Source organism: Hetaerina americana, unplaced genomic scaffold, assembly GCF_022747635.1.
Source record: "Hetaerina americana unplaced genomic scaffold, ioHetAmer1.1.p SCAF_2, whole genome shotgun sequence".
Lineage (NCBI taxonomy): Eukaryota > Metazoa > Arthropoda > Insecta > Odonata > Calopterygidae > Hetaerina > Hetaerina americana.
Window position 1 is genome coordinate 28,983,981 of NW_027286763.1, and position 17,500 is coordinate 29,001,480.

At 42.0% G+C, this 17,500-nt stretch overlaps 1 protein-coding gene across 1 annotated transcript in view; it reads left to right on the forward strand.

Annotated features, from left to right (window-relative positions):
* Nagk (N-acetylglucosamine kinase) overlaps nt 1-17,500 on the forward strand; it is an 82,533-nt gene that overhangs the window by 18,369 nt on the left and 46,664 nt on the right. The window contains exon 2 of the mRNA XM_071585374.1: nt 7,212-7,296. Within this exon, the coding sequence (XP_071441475.1) occupies nt 7,212-7,296 (85 nt within the window). The remainder of the gene's footprint in view (nt 1-7,211; nt 7,297-17,500) is intronic.

A 17,500-nucleotide genomic window follows, 5' to 3' on the forward strand; every position in this document is an offset into this window, starting at 1 on the left:
TTCTCCATAAATGACCCTTAAAAAGGACAACGAACTCAAGTACCGACAATTGGGCAATAAAAAAAAATTATGAGGAAAGCCAAGGAAACACGTTCAAGGATTAAGCTAGGGCTTATGTGTCAAAATAATTTTAATTCTGTTGTAAAGGAATCAAATTGAGAAAACGCATTAGGTAGAGAGTCATATTTATTAAACATTCTAACGAAGAACGTTGCACCAATAAGTTTATTAATGTAAAGGAAAGCGTACAAACATTCCTGCAAATGTTGATGTGATTCAAACCGAAAAGTGGAATATTATTAAAACTGATGACTAAGTCGAAGCAAACGAACTCAGCACGTGGTATGTTAGTGTAATTAGGAGAGGCAGTAGTAGAAACTCACTAATCACTTGCGACCTCAGTAGAAATGAGTGAATTAAATACCGCTGAACTCGCGAGTATATTGCCACTCCCAAATGTATAAACGCTAGAGACTAAGAAGATTAAATCCGTAGGCCCTCGTACTATCTCTGCTGATGTTCTTTAAATTATGGCTAAAGGCGTACTGTACATACAAACAATCTTCAACATACCCTTAAATTATCCTGAATTCCAGGTGCTTGAAAGGAAGCCTGTACTTATCTAAAATAAGCCTTGGTTGGTAGCCGATACCTATCGCCATAACATCCGCATCCTGTTCATTGATGAAAGAAACGACCACCAAATAATTGCGTGGCTTCTTGAAAGAGAACAACTGGTTATTTAAAAATCAACATGTATTTCGTGAAGGATACTCCTGCTATATCCAGCTACTTGACTACATTATGTCGGAAATTATCCGATTTATTAGACAATGATGAAGTGGATACAGTGATGGTAGACTTCCCGGTAGCTTTCGACTAGTTAACACACAGTAGACTAATAGAAAACATGGTATGCTCAACTAAGACGTACTAAATTTCTTAGCTGGTCGATTGGAGCGTTGCTGCGTGGAATTGGAAATATGTATTCCAATTTTGAAATCGAGGAAATGTTCTTTACTCATGCCCTTTCTGCTCAATGATCACATCAATTTTGCCACGTTTACTCGGTGTAACATGGCAGGGGGGGATGGTTTGCGAGTGTTAATATGAGCATTTCCATTTTTCCAAAAGTGGTTGGCGGTCACAAGGTTTCCGACCCCCCGACTCGTTTCGGTGTTGCAAGGTTATGTTTTCATTTCGATTGGCCGCTTTCTCGGGCGGACAACTGCCTAGTCTGGCCGGCCTGCAGCCATCGACACCTTCGAGTGAACGGCGTATTGGTTGCGCAAGCGACTTCGTATCGTACCCCCCAGAATACGAGTCAACGGGGAGATAGGGGGCTAAGCCGTGTTTTTCATGCACGCTCAATTACTGAAGCGTGTTCGTACGTATGGATTGATTCACGGTCTCCTGAGCCGGTTCGCCGGTCAAGAAAGCAATGTGGACCTAACAGTGGCCTCTCGCAATTTCCAGATCTCGTAATAAAAGTAGGTCTCGCCCGTTTTCCTAAGGGTGATCGTGGGCCTTTGTGCTCTGCTGCCCAAAGCTAATAGACTTCCCTACATGAGACATGAGCGCCCCAACTTGTTCAAGATGTGTTTATTTCAGGTGCCATTCGCCTCGATTCAGCATTAAAACTAGTTTCGTTTAGCGTATTGTAAAACTCCTTGATAAGATCGCCAAGAAGGCTTCAGAACGCATAAAATAATCCCTATTCTGAGGTTCTTTTGGAAGTTCCAGACAATAAGAGCTATTTGTTGGCTAAAAACTGCGCATGGCAATGTAAACACAACGATAGAATGAATGAATAATTGGATGTTTTCTTTAATGATATAATAAAAAGGTGAAAGGGGCACTAAAATTGAATGCTAATTTAAATTGTTGATAATTGGACAATTTATCATTTTAGTGATACATTTACTGTTTTCTTAAGATCTACTGACTGTCGCCCTCGACCTTTCGCCGTCGCTCCCCAACTTAAAAAATCCGTCCCGCTTTTTGTTTTCATATCAACGTTGCTATTGGCGGTGTGTTAGTTCCGTGGGTATCAATGGTAACAATTTGAATATGATATAATTTGGAGGCGAGGGATTTGCTCTTGCAAAAATGATTTGTATCGCTTGAAAATCGGTAGTTTCGTGACGCCAGAGAAAGTTCAAACTTGGCTCCGTAAATGCTCGCATTGTGCGGGATCGGCAAGGCTCATCCGAAGTGCGTATGTCGTAAATTTTCCGGGATCCTCCCCCCCCACCCCCCACCTCCCCGGCCACACTCGACCCTCGAGCGACAGGGAAGCGCACGCCTCTGGAGCGAAATCGCCGCCGTGGTCGCATGTATTTCCAATTCGGTCGAGGACGCTTCCCCCGGTGGGTGGCCTCAATAGGTGCCCCCCACTCGCATGCACCCCCCTCCCGGGCACAAGAAGTGCATTAGTGGTGTGCATTTGTGCCGCCGCTCCACCTGGCCTCACTTTCTCCTCTTCACCGTGCCAGGGAACCGGTTAACCGCGCTCCAGCGGATCCCTTCGCGGTGGTCTCCCGGTTAGAAGTCCCTTGGCAGTGCGTGTGCCCCTCGGAAAAGCGTATGCGACGCCAGTGCGGTGATTCTTGTGACGTATACGGGTGGCGAGAGGAAATGGAAGAGTCGTACATTTCCTAACAATTGTGTCGCAATCGTAGATAGTATTATTGGACTTCGATCTGTTCTTGGTGACCTCTTTAAGTTGTAAAAATGTGTAGCGATGGTCATACAATCCTACCACTTGCATTTGTGGTGTGATCATTTTTATGTTCGAATGTCCTAGATCGTATGTTCTGAGCCCTCTATCGCCGAAAAATATTTTTGGTGGTTTAAAATGGCGCGTTTTCTGACACGTTTTCGAAAAATATGTACCATTAATCTTATTACATGTCTCGTTGCATGTCTTAATGCATATCTTATTACAGTGCTTGAGCGGCGTTGATACTAATGTTGATTAAATAATTTATATACGCTTCAGAAAATCATATCACATATTAAGAAAAGTCTCTGTGAGTCTATGCTAAAGTTTGTACGCCCTGCTCGTCTCTCTTCCTTTCGGCCACCAAATGCTCATTTTTTCCCTGGAAGAGATTGCGGACTAATTTGGAGAATGCAAGGGAGTATCGGGAGGAAGAGGTGTGTAGCAGACGAGTGCAGTGGGAGGAAGAGGGAGGAGAGGCCCTGCCATTGAGTGCTCGAGGCGGAAAGGCTCTCACGAGGGCCGCGAACGAAATCGAGGCGAGAGCACATTTGGACGTATTGTAAACAATGTTGTTGGACGCATTCTCGTCTTTTGTTACCTTGTATGCGTCGTAATATACGCTAAAATTTCCATGTTAGTGGAAAAAGTGCCGTGCATACTGATAGTAGTAATCACAATTTAAGAGGACTAGGGGATATTTAATTAGTCCGCACATGCTCCCTGCATGATATTTAAGAAAATAGTGTTTTCGCAATCTGAGGATTAATATCAAAGGGAGGGACATTTATTGTAAATACATAATGAAAAAAATATTTGATTCCATTTGAGAAATTTCTTTTTAACTTACAGGTATCGTCGCGCATTCAATTATATGGTTGATTTTTCCGTTGGGGAAACGTGCGGGTTTCGTACGGTTCTGTGCACTCTTTAGAAAACACCCTCATTTTGTTACAGCCAGAGAAGTTCTACAGGGGTTACGCTGCCCTCTTTAAACGTTACCGGCCTTGATTCTTGATATCCATGTGCTTTAATCCTCCTCCTATTTAAAAATGTGCTACGTATGCAGAGGCCATTTTGAAAAGCGTGGCTCCAAGAGGGGAAGCCTCTTGTTGGTTTATCTGGCCTATAATGAAGATCATAAGTTGTCAGTTTTACGTCAGATTAAACTCATCGTCCGGTACGACTCTTTAATTTTAGTTGTTAAGTTTTTTGAATGCGTGGTGTAATACAGGAGATAGAGCTTTGCACCACTATATTGTACCGGAGGGTGCCAGGATCGATTCCCGGAGACGCCTCTGAGCACCCTCAGTTTCATCCAATCTGTGTGATTTTTCGCGTACCTCTCAGGCGCCAAAGGGAATAAGGAACTGGCCATCCCCCTATTACTGCCCTGATGCTCGAATTTTCCACGCCATATTGGGATTAGCATTAGGGGTACTCCACTAACACTCAATAAACTAACCCTCGGGTTAATCACTGTTTTAGGTAGCATGTTGTGGTTTTGATGCGCTTGTTTCCGAGCGGTTATCACGTATTCATGACAATCGTTAAAGCCGATTCATGAGGAAATGGCTGACACGCGAATTTCTCCGAATATATGTGCTCGCCAGTTGAAGATGATGAAAGCGTTGTTATCGCTTTACGTTTGCGAAACGACGCGGAAATAGTTTCCGCTGGTGTGGCCGTAATAGAATAAATGATAATGGTCGGTAATAAAGCAGTGCAAAGTTTTTCGTTATCGCAGTTCACGAAGAAGTGACCTGAAATTTCGCTAAAGGTTCACTTATTTGGGGGTGTGACCTCACTGGGTGTCGCTATTTGGAAATTTCCGTTACTCCAATTTCCTTTCCACTGGCCCTCTATTCTCAGTATTTCCTCTATCTTAAGCGTCAAGACAACCGACTTACAAAATATCATCCATCTTCAAATTGACGCTCTTGTGTCGATGACGCAAATGTTTCGCTCGCCGTCGTTAAATGGCGCCTTGATAAACGGAGGGATAATGTTAAAAAATTGTTTGTCGTGTTTTAGTGCCATTACCCCCTCCATTTATTAGCTGAGAAGGAGGACCTCGGTGAGTGACTTGTCGATATAAGTTTCAAAACAGGCTCTTGACACAAATTCTGTTTAGACAGATAATGCTGTGACTTGCAATGGGGTCTCGTCGTAAAATCTGCGTTAAATATTATATTCTGCAAATTAACGAGAGCTATCTCGGTCTGACCCAATTATATGAATTTTTCATTCCCTTCGATAATAAATTTGTGAAATTCATTGGAAATTGAATCAGAAAGGTCCTGAAAGTCATACTATTGCCGGTTCACTTTGGATCGTCCATACGTTATTTAGCTGAGATTTTCAGACAAACCGACCAAAGGCTCGTAGTTCCCTAAAGTGCAAGTGTTGTACGTAGTCTTGAATCCAACCTTCCTAAGGTAAGGAGAGTTCGGTGATCATGTTTAATGGAATGAACTTGATCACACAACCTTTGTCATAAAGGGGATCGGGACGGTGCGTTTGCCATCGTACAGGCTTCCCACAAAAAGGACCCGGGCCCGAATCCCGGAGGCGGCAGATATTTTCCAGTGGTATCTCAATCCCTACTTGAGGTGCTCTGTGGAGGGCACTTTGAGTGAGTACAACGTATGTCGAATGGGACGTTAAACTGCGGACCCCTTGGCGCCTTTCGACAAGAGTAGGCTAATGCCGACGCCGGTTTTCTCACACTTTCTTTCACTTCCATCCCCATTTGCGCAAATGACCTCAGCTGGCGGTCGCCTCCCCTAAAACTACTACTACTGCCTTTGTCCTAATCTGGGGGAACTCTGAAAGAATAAATAGAGAGTTAAAATGACGCGGTGGATTCGTGACGACTTTTCTCACCGAGAAGTCCGGTTTGAATCTCAGAGCGACTGCATTTTCCGGGTTTATTTTCACTTTGTATCGCTTATTTGAAATCTTTCTGGGAAAGAGATATGAACAAGTATAAATGAAAATTGAACGAAATTGCATGCGTTCACGTATTTTATAAGGTGAACTCTGTAGTTCATCCAAATATTAACGTATTTAATTATGACTCTCACGCTGTTTTATAATCGAAAGGAGATTTAGATGAAGACGTGCGATGAAAGTGACGGTTTTGTCGTTTGAATATAGCCAGGTATACTATGCAGTGGATGGAATGATCGTTGTCTTTTGCTGCATTCGAGAATAAAGATAGGCGTGCGCGTATTTTTCGAGGAGATTGAAGAGAGGAATCTGCTAATCGGTGGCATTTCTTCGCACGAGGATAAGTACATCTCATGCCATCAAACACGGTCTTGTGAAATGTTTTGGCGCGGATTCGCCAATTACGCATCGAGGATTTTTTTCTTTTGGAGTGGATGAGGGTGCAATTACGAATAGCGTGCGAATCTCAGTTTGTGCGACTGAAAGAAGCTCCCCGAAGATCCGCTTGTATTACTCGTAGAAGGCTTAACTGCATAACCTTCATTACATTAGTCGCCTATTTTTCCTTCTGTTCATAAACGCTTTCTTTGCGGCCTCCTTTGACTGGAGCGTTCCATTTTTCGCTTCCGCTGTTATCTTATTTCCTCCCGAGTTCTGGGTGAGAGGCTCAGTCCTCAGTCGTCGTCAAGTTTGTCGTGCGGGTTGCCCAGTCATGGAGGACTTGTAGCCTCTGCTGCATATTTCTCAGGCGCGGTTTTGGCGCTCGGCGACTTGGCAGGAGACAATTTGGAAACCGAGCTCTTACGGGCGAATTTCATCTGTCGCAGCGGCAGCCCAACATCGAAATTCAGAAAACAGTCGGTAAAGTTCATTTTTGCGTCCCTGAAGAATAAATAGCAATTGTTACGCATCGTCTACACCCTCCATCGTGTGTTCAGAAGCATTTGTTTGGGGTCACCAAAGGGAATTTAGCCAATGCCCTATGTTGACCGCGGTTCATATCATATTAATTCTGTAGCCTTCACTTTATTTTCTTATTATTTATATAGTTTTACTCCAGTGAAAATTGACCGAGTAGCAGTCATGTCAGCCTTTCCTTTGCAATTCTAGTTTTCCAACGTTCACTTTTCTATGTTCATTGTGAATTGTATTAACACCAATTAAAGTGAAATAAAGGTATGGAATAAATGTGTACCTGAAGTCTCATATTATTTTTCAATCCTATTCACTGGTTTCATGTATGTGCTTCCTTAATTGCATCCATAGTTGATTTTTAGAGTGCAGCTATCTTAAGTATGGGTGTAATTATTCAAGGAAATCAAAAGCTATAATTAGCCAATTACCCTAAATAATATTTAATCAGCTGTTTTCCTTTGTCCGTCATTGCCATATTTTGCATGTTCTTAATATTTTGTAAGTATTTCGTTTTTCCATTTATCCTTGCGAGGATAATGCCTCACTTAAAATTAAGGCCTTGCTTTCCGAAGGGTGTATCCCTAAACTCATATCCTCATCTGTCTAATCTTTTTCGTTCCAGAGGTTCTACTCATTCCGTTGTGATCCTCTACAACGGCAACGGAGAGAAGTTGGTCCAGTGCAAGGGTCCCGGAACCAATCATTGGGTAAATTACCCGTCTTTTCATTAATCAAACTGCTCATTATCCTTTTTTATTTTTGATCCGAGGGTTCCGAAATATTTTTATGCCTCCCTCACTAATACGTAAATTGCATGCATCTCCTATTGATTTTGTTAATTTAGGATAGCTGGACACTATCTAAAAAAGTGAATACTTTGAAAATAAAGCAGAAATACATAAAATTAAAGTGGTCCGTATTATTTATAAACACACAGTATTTAAATAATGAAGTACCGAAGGCTGGCATTATTAATTCTATTAGCTTTTGATCAAATGTTACCACCGTGAGCATTGTGTTAACTGAAAATTGGATTTCCTTGCTGCTGATAGTGATTGATTTAACTCACTCGCCCTTTCGCACTTTCTACTTGCACTTTCGTCTGGAGTTTACTGACGCCGTTAGATTTATTCTTAGTGATGTTCACAGTTTGGAAGGATGAAACGCCAAGTGGGTAAGATATTCAATACGTAGCAGTTAACCTCGGAAGAATATCGTACTTGAGCTCCATTCAACGATTTAAAGCAGTTAGTGGCGAAAGAGGGCCAAGGTAATATCAATCTTTCCATTTGTCGTAGGCGTTGAAATTTAATTTTATATTAATTTCAGAGCTATGCTAATTATGTATTTGGAATTATCTTATTATACAAAAAACATCGCTTGTTGTCTCGACATATTTACAGCCTTATGCGTCGAGTCGTGACGCAGTTGGGAAGAATTGGCTTAATCAGATATGCCATGTTGGATCGCGCTTTTACATCAACTTGACTTGTAATTAATAAACATGTATGAATTTAATTTCATTATCCTCTGCAGATGTGTATCAACGGCGTGTAGAGTTTGCGTTTACGTGTACGTCTCGGATTACGTTATCTCGAAAACATTTCCGTCATCTTCAAATCTCAACTGTCTACAATATTCTCTTTAGCATATTCCTCTTGATGGTTTGAGTAATTTTCGATTCATTCCATAATTTTGGTCTCCGGTCGGGAATGTAAGGCATGACCTGTGTTTTGTTTTGTTGGATCTAGAGAAGGAGATTCAGGGAGTGGGGTCATTACTTCGTTGTTCAAGCACTCAAACATGCGAGTAAAAATGAGACCAGTAGCATTTATTACTTTTTATGCCTTGGAAACAATCTACCAACGCTGTTTAAAGTCCTTTCCTTGTTTCCATTGATGAAAATATTATTACTTTATTCAAATGAGTTCACTCGTGCTTCCGTTTCGACATTAGCTTTCCCATCTCGGTGTCAGCCGCCCGACTAATTTACGTATTGGGTACTTGTCCGAGGTGAAATCGTTTTCAAAAACTTTCTTACCTTGGGTCTTTTGGAAATGCCTAAGCCTCAGTCTTCTTGTGGTCAATTATTTGTTATTTAAACCCCCTGCCACCCCAGGTAAATAATGAATTTGACGTACGTTGATATCTTTTGGCACTCATGCTGTTCGAGTGTGGTATGACCGCATTTGCTAAGTTTGCTAAAAATTGAGTATTAATTCTATCGTTAGGTCATTGGTGTAGCATTCCTTAGTTGGCCGAAATCTTTCGTAGATGTCCAACATATTGAGCGGCAAATATATCACGGGACATCTAGAAGTCGATCGAAGAGGGAATAAGAGAAGAAAGAGATCTTGATAATACTTGCCCTATTATTGTTACCCATTCCTATTCATAGCGAAACTCAATCCATCGTTTTTTAACATGATCTTGTATCGAGGGAATTGATAACACTTCTCAGCTCAGGTTTTGAGTTCAGACATAGGTTTTTTGTCAATGTTGGAACTTCACCTCAGGGAAAACTCCACGAGACGCTCCTATAGTTTTTTCCGAGATCCACAGGGAAAAAGCGTCAATTACCAAAATATTAGAGTAAAGTAGGAGTATAGATATTAACTGTATAGACCATATTCGTTCAATTTTCTTAAATATGGCCCTCGGTGGCAGGACTATGTATTTCCAAGAAATCCATATCATGTCTGCCAAAACACTGTTTTGACTTCTGGTTGCCTCGGGTCTCCCTGGTCCAGCCAGTCAAACCATAGTGCCGCCAATTGTCCGGAAATGTGTATCTTATCCAGAGAAACAAAAATATTCTCTACTTGTTAAAGTTCATTGATTTCTAAGGTGCTGGACGACTTGAAATACAGGAAACTGCTAAAGAGTTGAAAATATCATCATATCTTCGAAGATGCATAGAATAATATGGTGAAAGGATGATATAGACATGGAATCTACGAGTATGATCGTATGATCGTGTTTCCTGAGATCGTTAACAGACCGCAGCGGCGAGTACCAATTTCATTCACCATCTGAGAATGGTAGAGGAACTGGGTGGCTATGCGATGTATGTAGCAATCTGAAACGTATGCTTCGTTTAAGTATATAAGTGGTGCATTGCGACCTGGCTGAGCAATATAATATTTTTTACCTAACAGTATTTTATCTCAGCAAGCTTTGGGTCCTCCTGGAATTTGAGTCATGATGTCTCGGAGTTTTCAATTGCCTCAAAATCTAGGAAAATTTGTCTGGGATCCAGAATATTGTGAGAATTAATACTGGGCAAAGTATGAAAAATCAATCCTTTACATTCTCGTTTCACCTTTCAGAAGGGCCATGAATGTTATGTGAGTTTTCCGTTTGGGAGCTACTCCTATGTGAACAAAATAAAAACACACTCAATTTATTATATCCATCCCTTCCGTTCTTCCACTTCATCGCAAGTGTTTCGCATTTTCATAGGTTTAACACTCTGTAAGCGTTATCGCCGAGCTGGGAATTACTTATAGTGGCAGTTAACGACAGATATCCAGTAGAGCATTACAGCCTTTTCATTAACACACACACAGGAGCATAAATCTTAGTGACGCTTAGCACCGCTTACAACATGTTTTTCGCAGCTCTGAAAATATTATTGACTCGATTATCTTCAGTCTTCCAACTAACGGAAGGTGATTTATATTTCAACTAATGACATGGTTGATTCGCCACTTGTCACTCTTGCTTGGTAGATCCCTTGAACTGTTCTAGATGAGCCGATCTTGTCAGGCAGTGCCATTGAAATAGATTTATATGTGACACGCCTTTGTTATTCTTGTGGTAGAGGGCATCCACACGCGGAATGGTCTCGCCAGTTATTTTTAAATTGAATAATCAACTTGCATTGCTCAACTAATGCTAGAAATCTCAAGGAAAGTCCGAGTCAAAGTAGGGCAGAATGATTATACACATTGTACATATAGAGCAATCAGGACTTCAAAACCAATAAAACTTACTGTTATTAATGGTTTGACCTGTTTCTAAGCAAATCTAATCTTTCATATCATCTCCTTTTATTTCTTCCTCTGTTCTTTACATTTCTCTAGACTAATTGTGCGTAATGGTCTAGTATTTTTAGATTTCCCGTACTGATTGTAGTTTTTAATTATCAGGGAATTACATTCCGAGGAGATAGAAAGCACGCCTACGCCTGTTGTGAATAGAGGTGGAGAGTACGTGTAATTGCGCATACCCATACAGTTATTGAAGAAATATAATCGCAATAGACGAAAAATGATCCGGTTATTCGAGCAAGCGCTGAACTGTACTGTGTTGGGTTTGAAATGTAGCTCTAAGAGTCTCTCTGAATGCAGTGTAAATTGATACCCGAATCAATCAGTGATGCCCGAATTTGATATTCGGTGCGAGAAGGATTTATGATGATGAATCTACTAATCGTATTGAAGGAGAGAGCTCTAGTAATTATTTTCGTCTTCGGGTTAAAACTGAATCAATTTCGGACATGAAGATTCATCTGTTGTGTGTAGTTGTTCATGAAATGGGGAGTAGTAGCAAATAAATCAGTCCTTCTCCTGGTAACGACAGGAAATATGTCACCAATGAACGCCTGAAATAGATATCCTAATGAATTGGCCATATCCGAAATTCCGATGTTTATGCTCTGTTAGTTAGTCTTTCTCTGCCCCCCATGAGATTCAACGACTCCTTGCAAAACGGAAACACTTGAAGGGCATTTTAACCTCTGATTTCGCTTTTTGTCGTGCGGGCCATTTATGGCCGTCATCTCTCCACTGTCCCTTTCGGGGCGTGTGATTGGTAGATCAAGGATGGTGTAATTGGTCCATCTATCCGCAGTTTGTGCGAGGCAGCCACGCTCGTCGGGGTCACTTAATGGGCGGCGGTTTGAACTCCACCGCGATCGAAGTGACGCAGGGCACACGAATCATCGCACTCTGTCCTCCAGTGTGATCAACTGCCGTCATCCTGGCCGACGACAAAGCGGGCACCACCCAAACTGTGATTTACGCCATTGGCTGACGCCCATGACGCACTCGTCTAACTATGGGAGTAACTCTATTGCAGTTGTTGGGAAAGGGCTTTTTAAAATTACTTGCTAATTGCACTGTTACATTAAAAATAGAGCTTTCAACTGAATGCTAGTAATTGAATACAACCCCGCCTCCCGTCCCATAATGTGCACTGAATAGTTTTTACATTTCTGGCTGAGGCGGAAACTGCTATCTCGGTGTGTGGTAAAAGATGGATTCGTGATTTGAGGAAATTATCTTCTGGTATTAAAAAAAGCAACTGTTATGAATTATTTAGCATTCGTAGCAAGAACCTCTTCCTTAATTTTGTATTCGTGAATGTTCAACCTTGACATTGACCAATTCTATGATAGTAGCGGATAACAAGAAATCCAGTATCGATAGGATGGAAAGCATCGTAAACCAAGCGAGCGAGATAACTGAGTGACGCGCCACATTAGTTCATTGCACTCCCTTAAATTGCTTTTCGAAAGGGCTTATCTAAGCTCTGCGCCGTTATCGCTTATGAGTAATGAAAGGGAATTTTTTCATGTTTTTATTTCCTCAGATAAGCCGCGCACAGTTAGCGACGTAGTTTCAAACTATTGGCAAATTCTAATCATTGGACGGCAGAGCGTCTATGAGGCAGAGATCCTCCGGGTGCGCCGTCAACTCTTATGCTGCTGGGACCGGGGTGGGGTTTGGAGGGAGTCGCTATGCGCGGCGCCTCCCTCCAAAAGGCACTCCGTCCTGTTTGAGATCGCATTTATTGGAATGTGAGGAGACATTTTATTCGATCAATCCATTTTGCGGGTTTTTTTGACCCTGTATCCTCATGATCGGGCTCTGCGAAATACATGCAACAAAATTGTGGCGTTCCGACAAATTGTGCCTAAGTTGTACCTTTAGAGATGATTTTTATCACATCTATGAATAAGTAATGTTTTATTTGTACTTAGTCTGCTTTAACGGAAATAGTGTAGGTTTTAATCGACTCCTGAGTACAAATTGGGAGCCCCGGTTATCGCCGGTAAATTGATTTCTTTTACTTGACGGTATCGTCTTCTGCGCTCAAACCATGGGATCATGGAAGGAATGTGAACTCATAAATTATGCTCCTCGGTCTCTTTTAAATCTAATCTTGTTCATTTTTGATTTGATAATGCTATCATGCAATTGCAGTCTCCAGTGGTCTATAATATTGATATTATCATCGTAGACTTGCAATTTCTTCTCTTAGGTTCAAAATGAATACTTTCGTCAATCTCTAAATTACCAGAAATGTAATTCCCGATATTTCTAAGTTTTGCTGTTAGTTAACTAAATGTCTCCAGATATTGTTTTCCAGCGGTGAAATATGGCAGAGGCATTGTTTAAATAATTTATAATTTGTCGTGTTTGTATCTGTACCGTAATTAATGTTTGTATCATTTGAATTTACGTTTTCCTGTACGTATAAATCAAGTGTAAAGAATAAATATCTAAGCAATCAGCTGAAAATAGAATTTTTTGTAATCGCGCCACGCGTCATACTTTGCTTTCCAATTTCTGGGAAAGGAAAAACTACTTCAATGAGTTGTTTCCCATGAATCGATATCAGGTTTATGAAACGTCACTTAATTCCTGAAGTAATATTTGTATTCGGCATGTTTGAGTAAGAGTGAAAATGTAATCGGTACGATAGCTGAAAACTGTCAAAGTTTGGCATCGTTGTCGTCGTGTATCTGTGGATTGAAAAAATGTACGCCTCCGTGTTTCTTCAGATACCAGGATCAAAACAGTTTAGCAAAGGGGCGTGAGCTGCAATAAATGCTCAATGCAAGATAACAATCGGGCAGTAAATAACGTCGATAATTCGAGGAGGAATTAGAGAGGGGAGGGTATTAGTGACGGTAGGGGTTCGCTTGGAGTTGAAGTTGCTCACCGTAATACTGCTAATCTCGATATGACCTAACACAGTGCTGGTGGCTCGAAGAATTGCGCACTCCTCTGAGCGAGCGTATGCCCTTCCGATGACCTTTGCTGTGAAAGCCGTACTTCTAACTCCCTGGAAAAGTATAATTTTTCTCACACGTTCATTCCCGAGCGATTTTCTGCTTCATCTTCCCTTGCCTCATGTTTCGGTCGTCCATCTGTTCAGTGAGTTCACACTTCAATGCACATTAAGCTTTAGAGTTCTCAACACACCAAATATATTTGTTATTGATGATTGTTATGTGCAATGAGAAATAAAATTATTAGCATTTTAAGAATACTGGTTTATTGCTGTTTTGAGAAAATTGAAAATGTTTGGTGTACAACTGCGCTGTATCTTTATTGGCGACGAAACAATGAAGAGAGGGGAGGAGCTTAAGCAGACTATGTTGGGTTAGGGAAAGGTTTGGTATGTTAGATGGAATGGAGGGAAAAAAATGCGGAATGTAATAAGGGTTATTGAAATATCCGTTGTCAGGTTGGGTTTCGTTAAGAAAGGCAAAGAAACGTTGGACTGTGCGGTGTGTATCCATCCAAAACCTACCTTAAACGGTAGAATACGTGCTAATAATAATTCGGAATTCAATTGAAAATTTTAATAACAACAAGTCATAAAAATTCCCTCAAAATAATGTAATGTATGCCCCGCATTCTGCATGAATACTGTACCTCTCTTTACGTCCTGAATTGCAGAGGCCTGTTGATTGATCGGTTAGATGAAATCTAAATGAAGTACACTGCGTTTTGCGAGCCAATTTCTGGGTTGCCTGTTGTTTGAATGCCTATAGGTATTATTATAGGTTATTATTAATTCTTTTGCAATGTGAGAGAATTCCGGAGAATATACACTTTTAATAATGTTTGGCATTATTCATGATTGGTTCATTTTGAGTCGGCACATTGGGTCGATGCAGGGAGACTAAAGTAAGCTTTCTATGTCTGCATGTTGACGCTCTGTTACTTAGTCTCACGTTCACGCCTTGAGCATCGCGGCGGTCGTTTAGTCTTTTTCGGTGCATTCATTGCCGCTGCGTGAGGGTTGAGATTGAGGTATTGTGTCTATTGATGATACGGTATACCCGGAAAAAACCATCATCTGAAAATAAAGAATTATAACTTTATAATAATGGGGGAGGCTGCGGTCGCACAGAAAAAATCACTTTGAAGATGACATCATTCAAACTTCTCCTTCGCCACGTGGCGGAATATGCAATACAGGCGCGCGACGGAGTTTCACTGCTGCAAACGGGGAAGGCTTGCTTATAGTTTCCCTACTTGCTAGTTAGCAATTTTTTTGTAGAAAATTGAGACTGTGGAATTGTAAAGGATATTGTGCACTTCCTAGATATCACTTCAAATATTCTGAAAAAAAATCCTCCTCTGAGAAATTTGTTCGCCGAGGAAAGCTCCTCGCTTACGCCTCGCGGCTCGTCCAACAAAAAATATTTTCTCTCCCGCGTTGGAATCGATAAGGTGTTGCTTCCGTGGATTCAAAGAATTTTCCTGACCGCCAGTGAAAGCGCCCCTCTGCGCTTTCGGTCCCGGCCTCTCGTTGGCAACGGGGCATGTCCTTGGGGGATCGCCCCCTTGCCCTCCTGGAACTGACCGACTGATCGAAGAACGGAGCCCTTGCTCCGCGCCTCCCTCTCCGTTCACGTTGGCCGCCCGCCTTCCTCTTCCCCGCTCTCCCTCTCTCGGGGTCACGAACGCATCGTGCTCAGCCCGTGGCGAACGCGTCTTCTTCACGTAGCAACTTTCGCAAAAACTCACGTCACAGACCCCACTCCCTTTTCCGCAGGATGGGTGCCGATTTGTGTTTGGAGTTTACTCCCGAATTGCTGAATTCGTTCCGACATCTCGGGACGTGTCGAGGGGTGATTTCAATGAACAGCTCTCGGTGTGTGCACTAGGAAATCCGTATTCATCGCCGTTGGGGAATCATTCAAACAAAATGTTGGTACTCGTCTCAAATTCGCTCGTTTGCCAAATATGATTGTGTTTCTTTCCCCATTGCTTGTATTTTTGTATTCTTGTAGTTTGTAAGTTGTGATAGTTTTCGTGAATTGGACGCCAATTTGGTCGTGGTCATTCCAATTCCTTAATTTGTTGGTGATGATAAGAAATCAAGGGAAAAAGAAGGAAGAAAACTAGGGAGCATAAATCATACAACCCCTTGAAGCCCGCTCCCTTTTGAGGTAGGCAGCTAAACAATGCCTGGTTGTAGCTTATAAAAGGGCATTGTCCCCGCCTCTTACCAGATTCTCCATTCTGTCCTATCCTTGAATATAAATTTGCCTCTGTCACATTCATATCTTCCTTTTCCCATGCGCGGTTCTCTGTTCTTGAGACTTCTAATAATTCTGTACATAGGACCACAGGCTTGACTTCGACCGCATGCTCGGTCTACCCCCATACATGTTTTCTCAACAGTACACAGCCAGCGTAACTCCCTGCTTTCATTCTTGCCCATTTTTTGCGCATAGTTTCTCGTATTCTCACTTCATTTTTACTCTTTTACCCACAAATATTCCCTAAGTGCCCCAGGCCCACCGGATTTGTTCGGCATGCTCGCTCATCCGTATACTTGAACGTAGAACGATCGTCAAAACAAGGTATAGTCATCGAAATAAGTTATTGACGTCTGAGTTAATTTCAAATTACTTATTGGAGAACTTTAATGCTCTCTGCTTTTCGTGGGTCACGAAATCAAAGTAGCACCTCTGAGATTTCGGGAGGATGTGAGCCCCCTTGGTTCACGAAGAGATGAAGGAAGACTTAAAGGAAGATTCAGAACATGAGTTTTCTTGTAGCCATGAGGGAATTATCATGCTTCAAAATCTGGTAAGTTCGACGAATGGGATGAAATGAGAGATGGACACCCGTCGCTGGCGGATTCAAGTACTCGTTTTTCTCTAGCACGATACGCCATCATACAGGCATACCTGTAACAAAATCGAACCCCAGAATCCGAATATATTTACTTTTAGACCAATATTTAAAAATGTAGTCATTCATGCAAACTGTTTCATCATGTGTATAGGGATATGTGTGTGTTTGTGTAAATAAGCAAACATTCTAGAATGAACTAATATTGTGCAGATATCAATGCAACGATTTCAGAGTGTAAAAATCATTCGTCTTGACTGGGATTCGAACCCAGATCCCTCAATATCCGGTCGAGTGCTTTAGCCACTTAAGCTACCATAAGTGAAAACACCATAAGTGTTTAAAGTTGGCTTTAACCTCGTGGACTGTGGCGCCTTGCGCACGACTACGAATGCCTGTGACATTGTATGTACGGTATTTCGTCACAACATCTTGTTCCTTTAAAAGCCCCAAAATTTCAGAGTTTAAGAGGACGCCTCGGTAGCTTAAGTGGCTAAAGCACTCGACCGGATATTGAGGGATCTGGGTTCGAATCCCAGTCAAGGCGAATGATTTTTACACTCTGAAATCGTTGCATTGAAATGCACATTAGCGGATGACTCCGTTAAAAGTTACTGTTGCGGCATCTCCCGCAGTTTCTTTGGAATTTGTGCAGATATGGCTGGTTCCCTGACACCTCCCGCCACATGCCCTTGCGTCAGCTTGCAGGTAATAGAGGTAGATCTTGGAACGGAATGTGTTAATTCCACACTGAGGCGGGAAAATGGGACAAATGCTGATGCTGTTGCCGGAGGCATTCGTGAGCGGAATTGAGCGGTAAGGCGGTGGGAGGAGTTATTGGGGAGTGTGTGGCCGTATTCACAGGCTCGGGGGGTGGGGTAGGAGTATGGGGTTAATTGAGTGTTGGATTCATGGGGAGGGGAAATGGGGGGGGGGTACACCGTGAGTACGGAGCTTTGGAGGGTCCTTCCGCCGCATTCACGTCAAGGCCGGCGGCCCTTGTTTTCCTCTGTTTGTTGTTGCC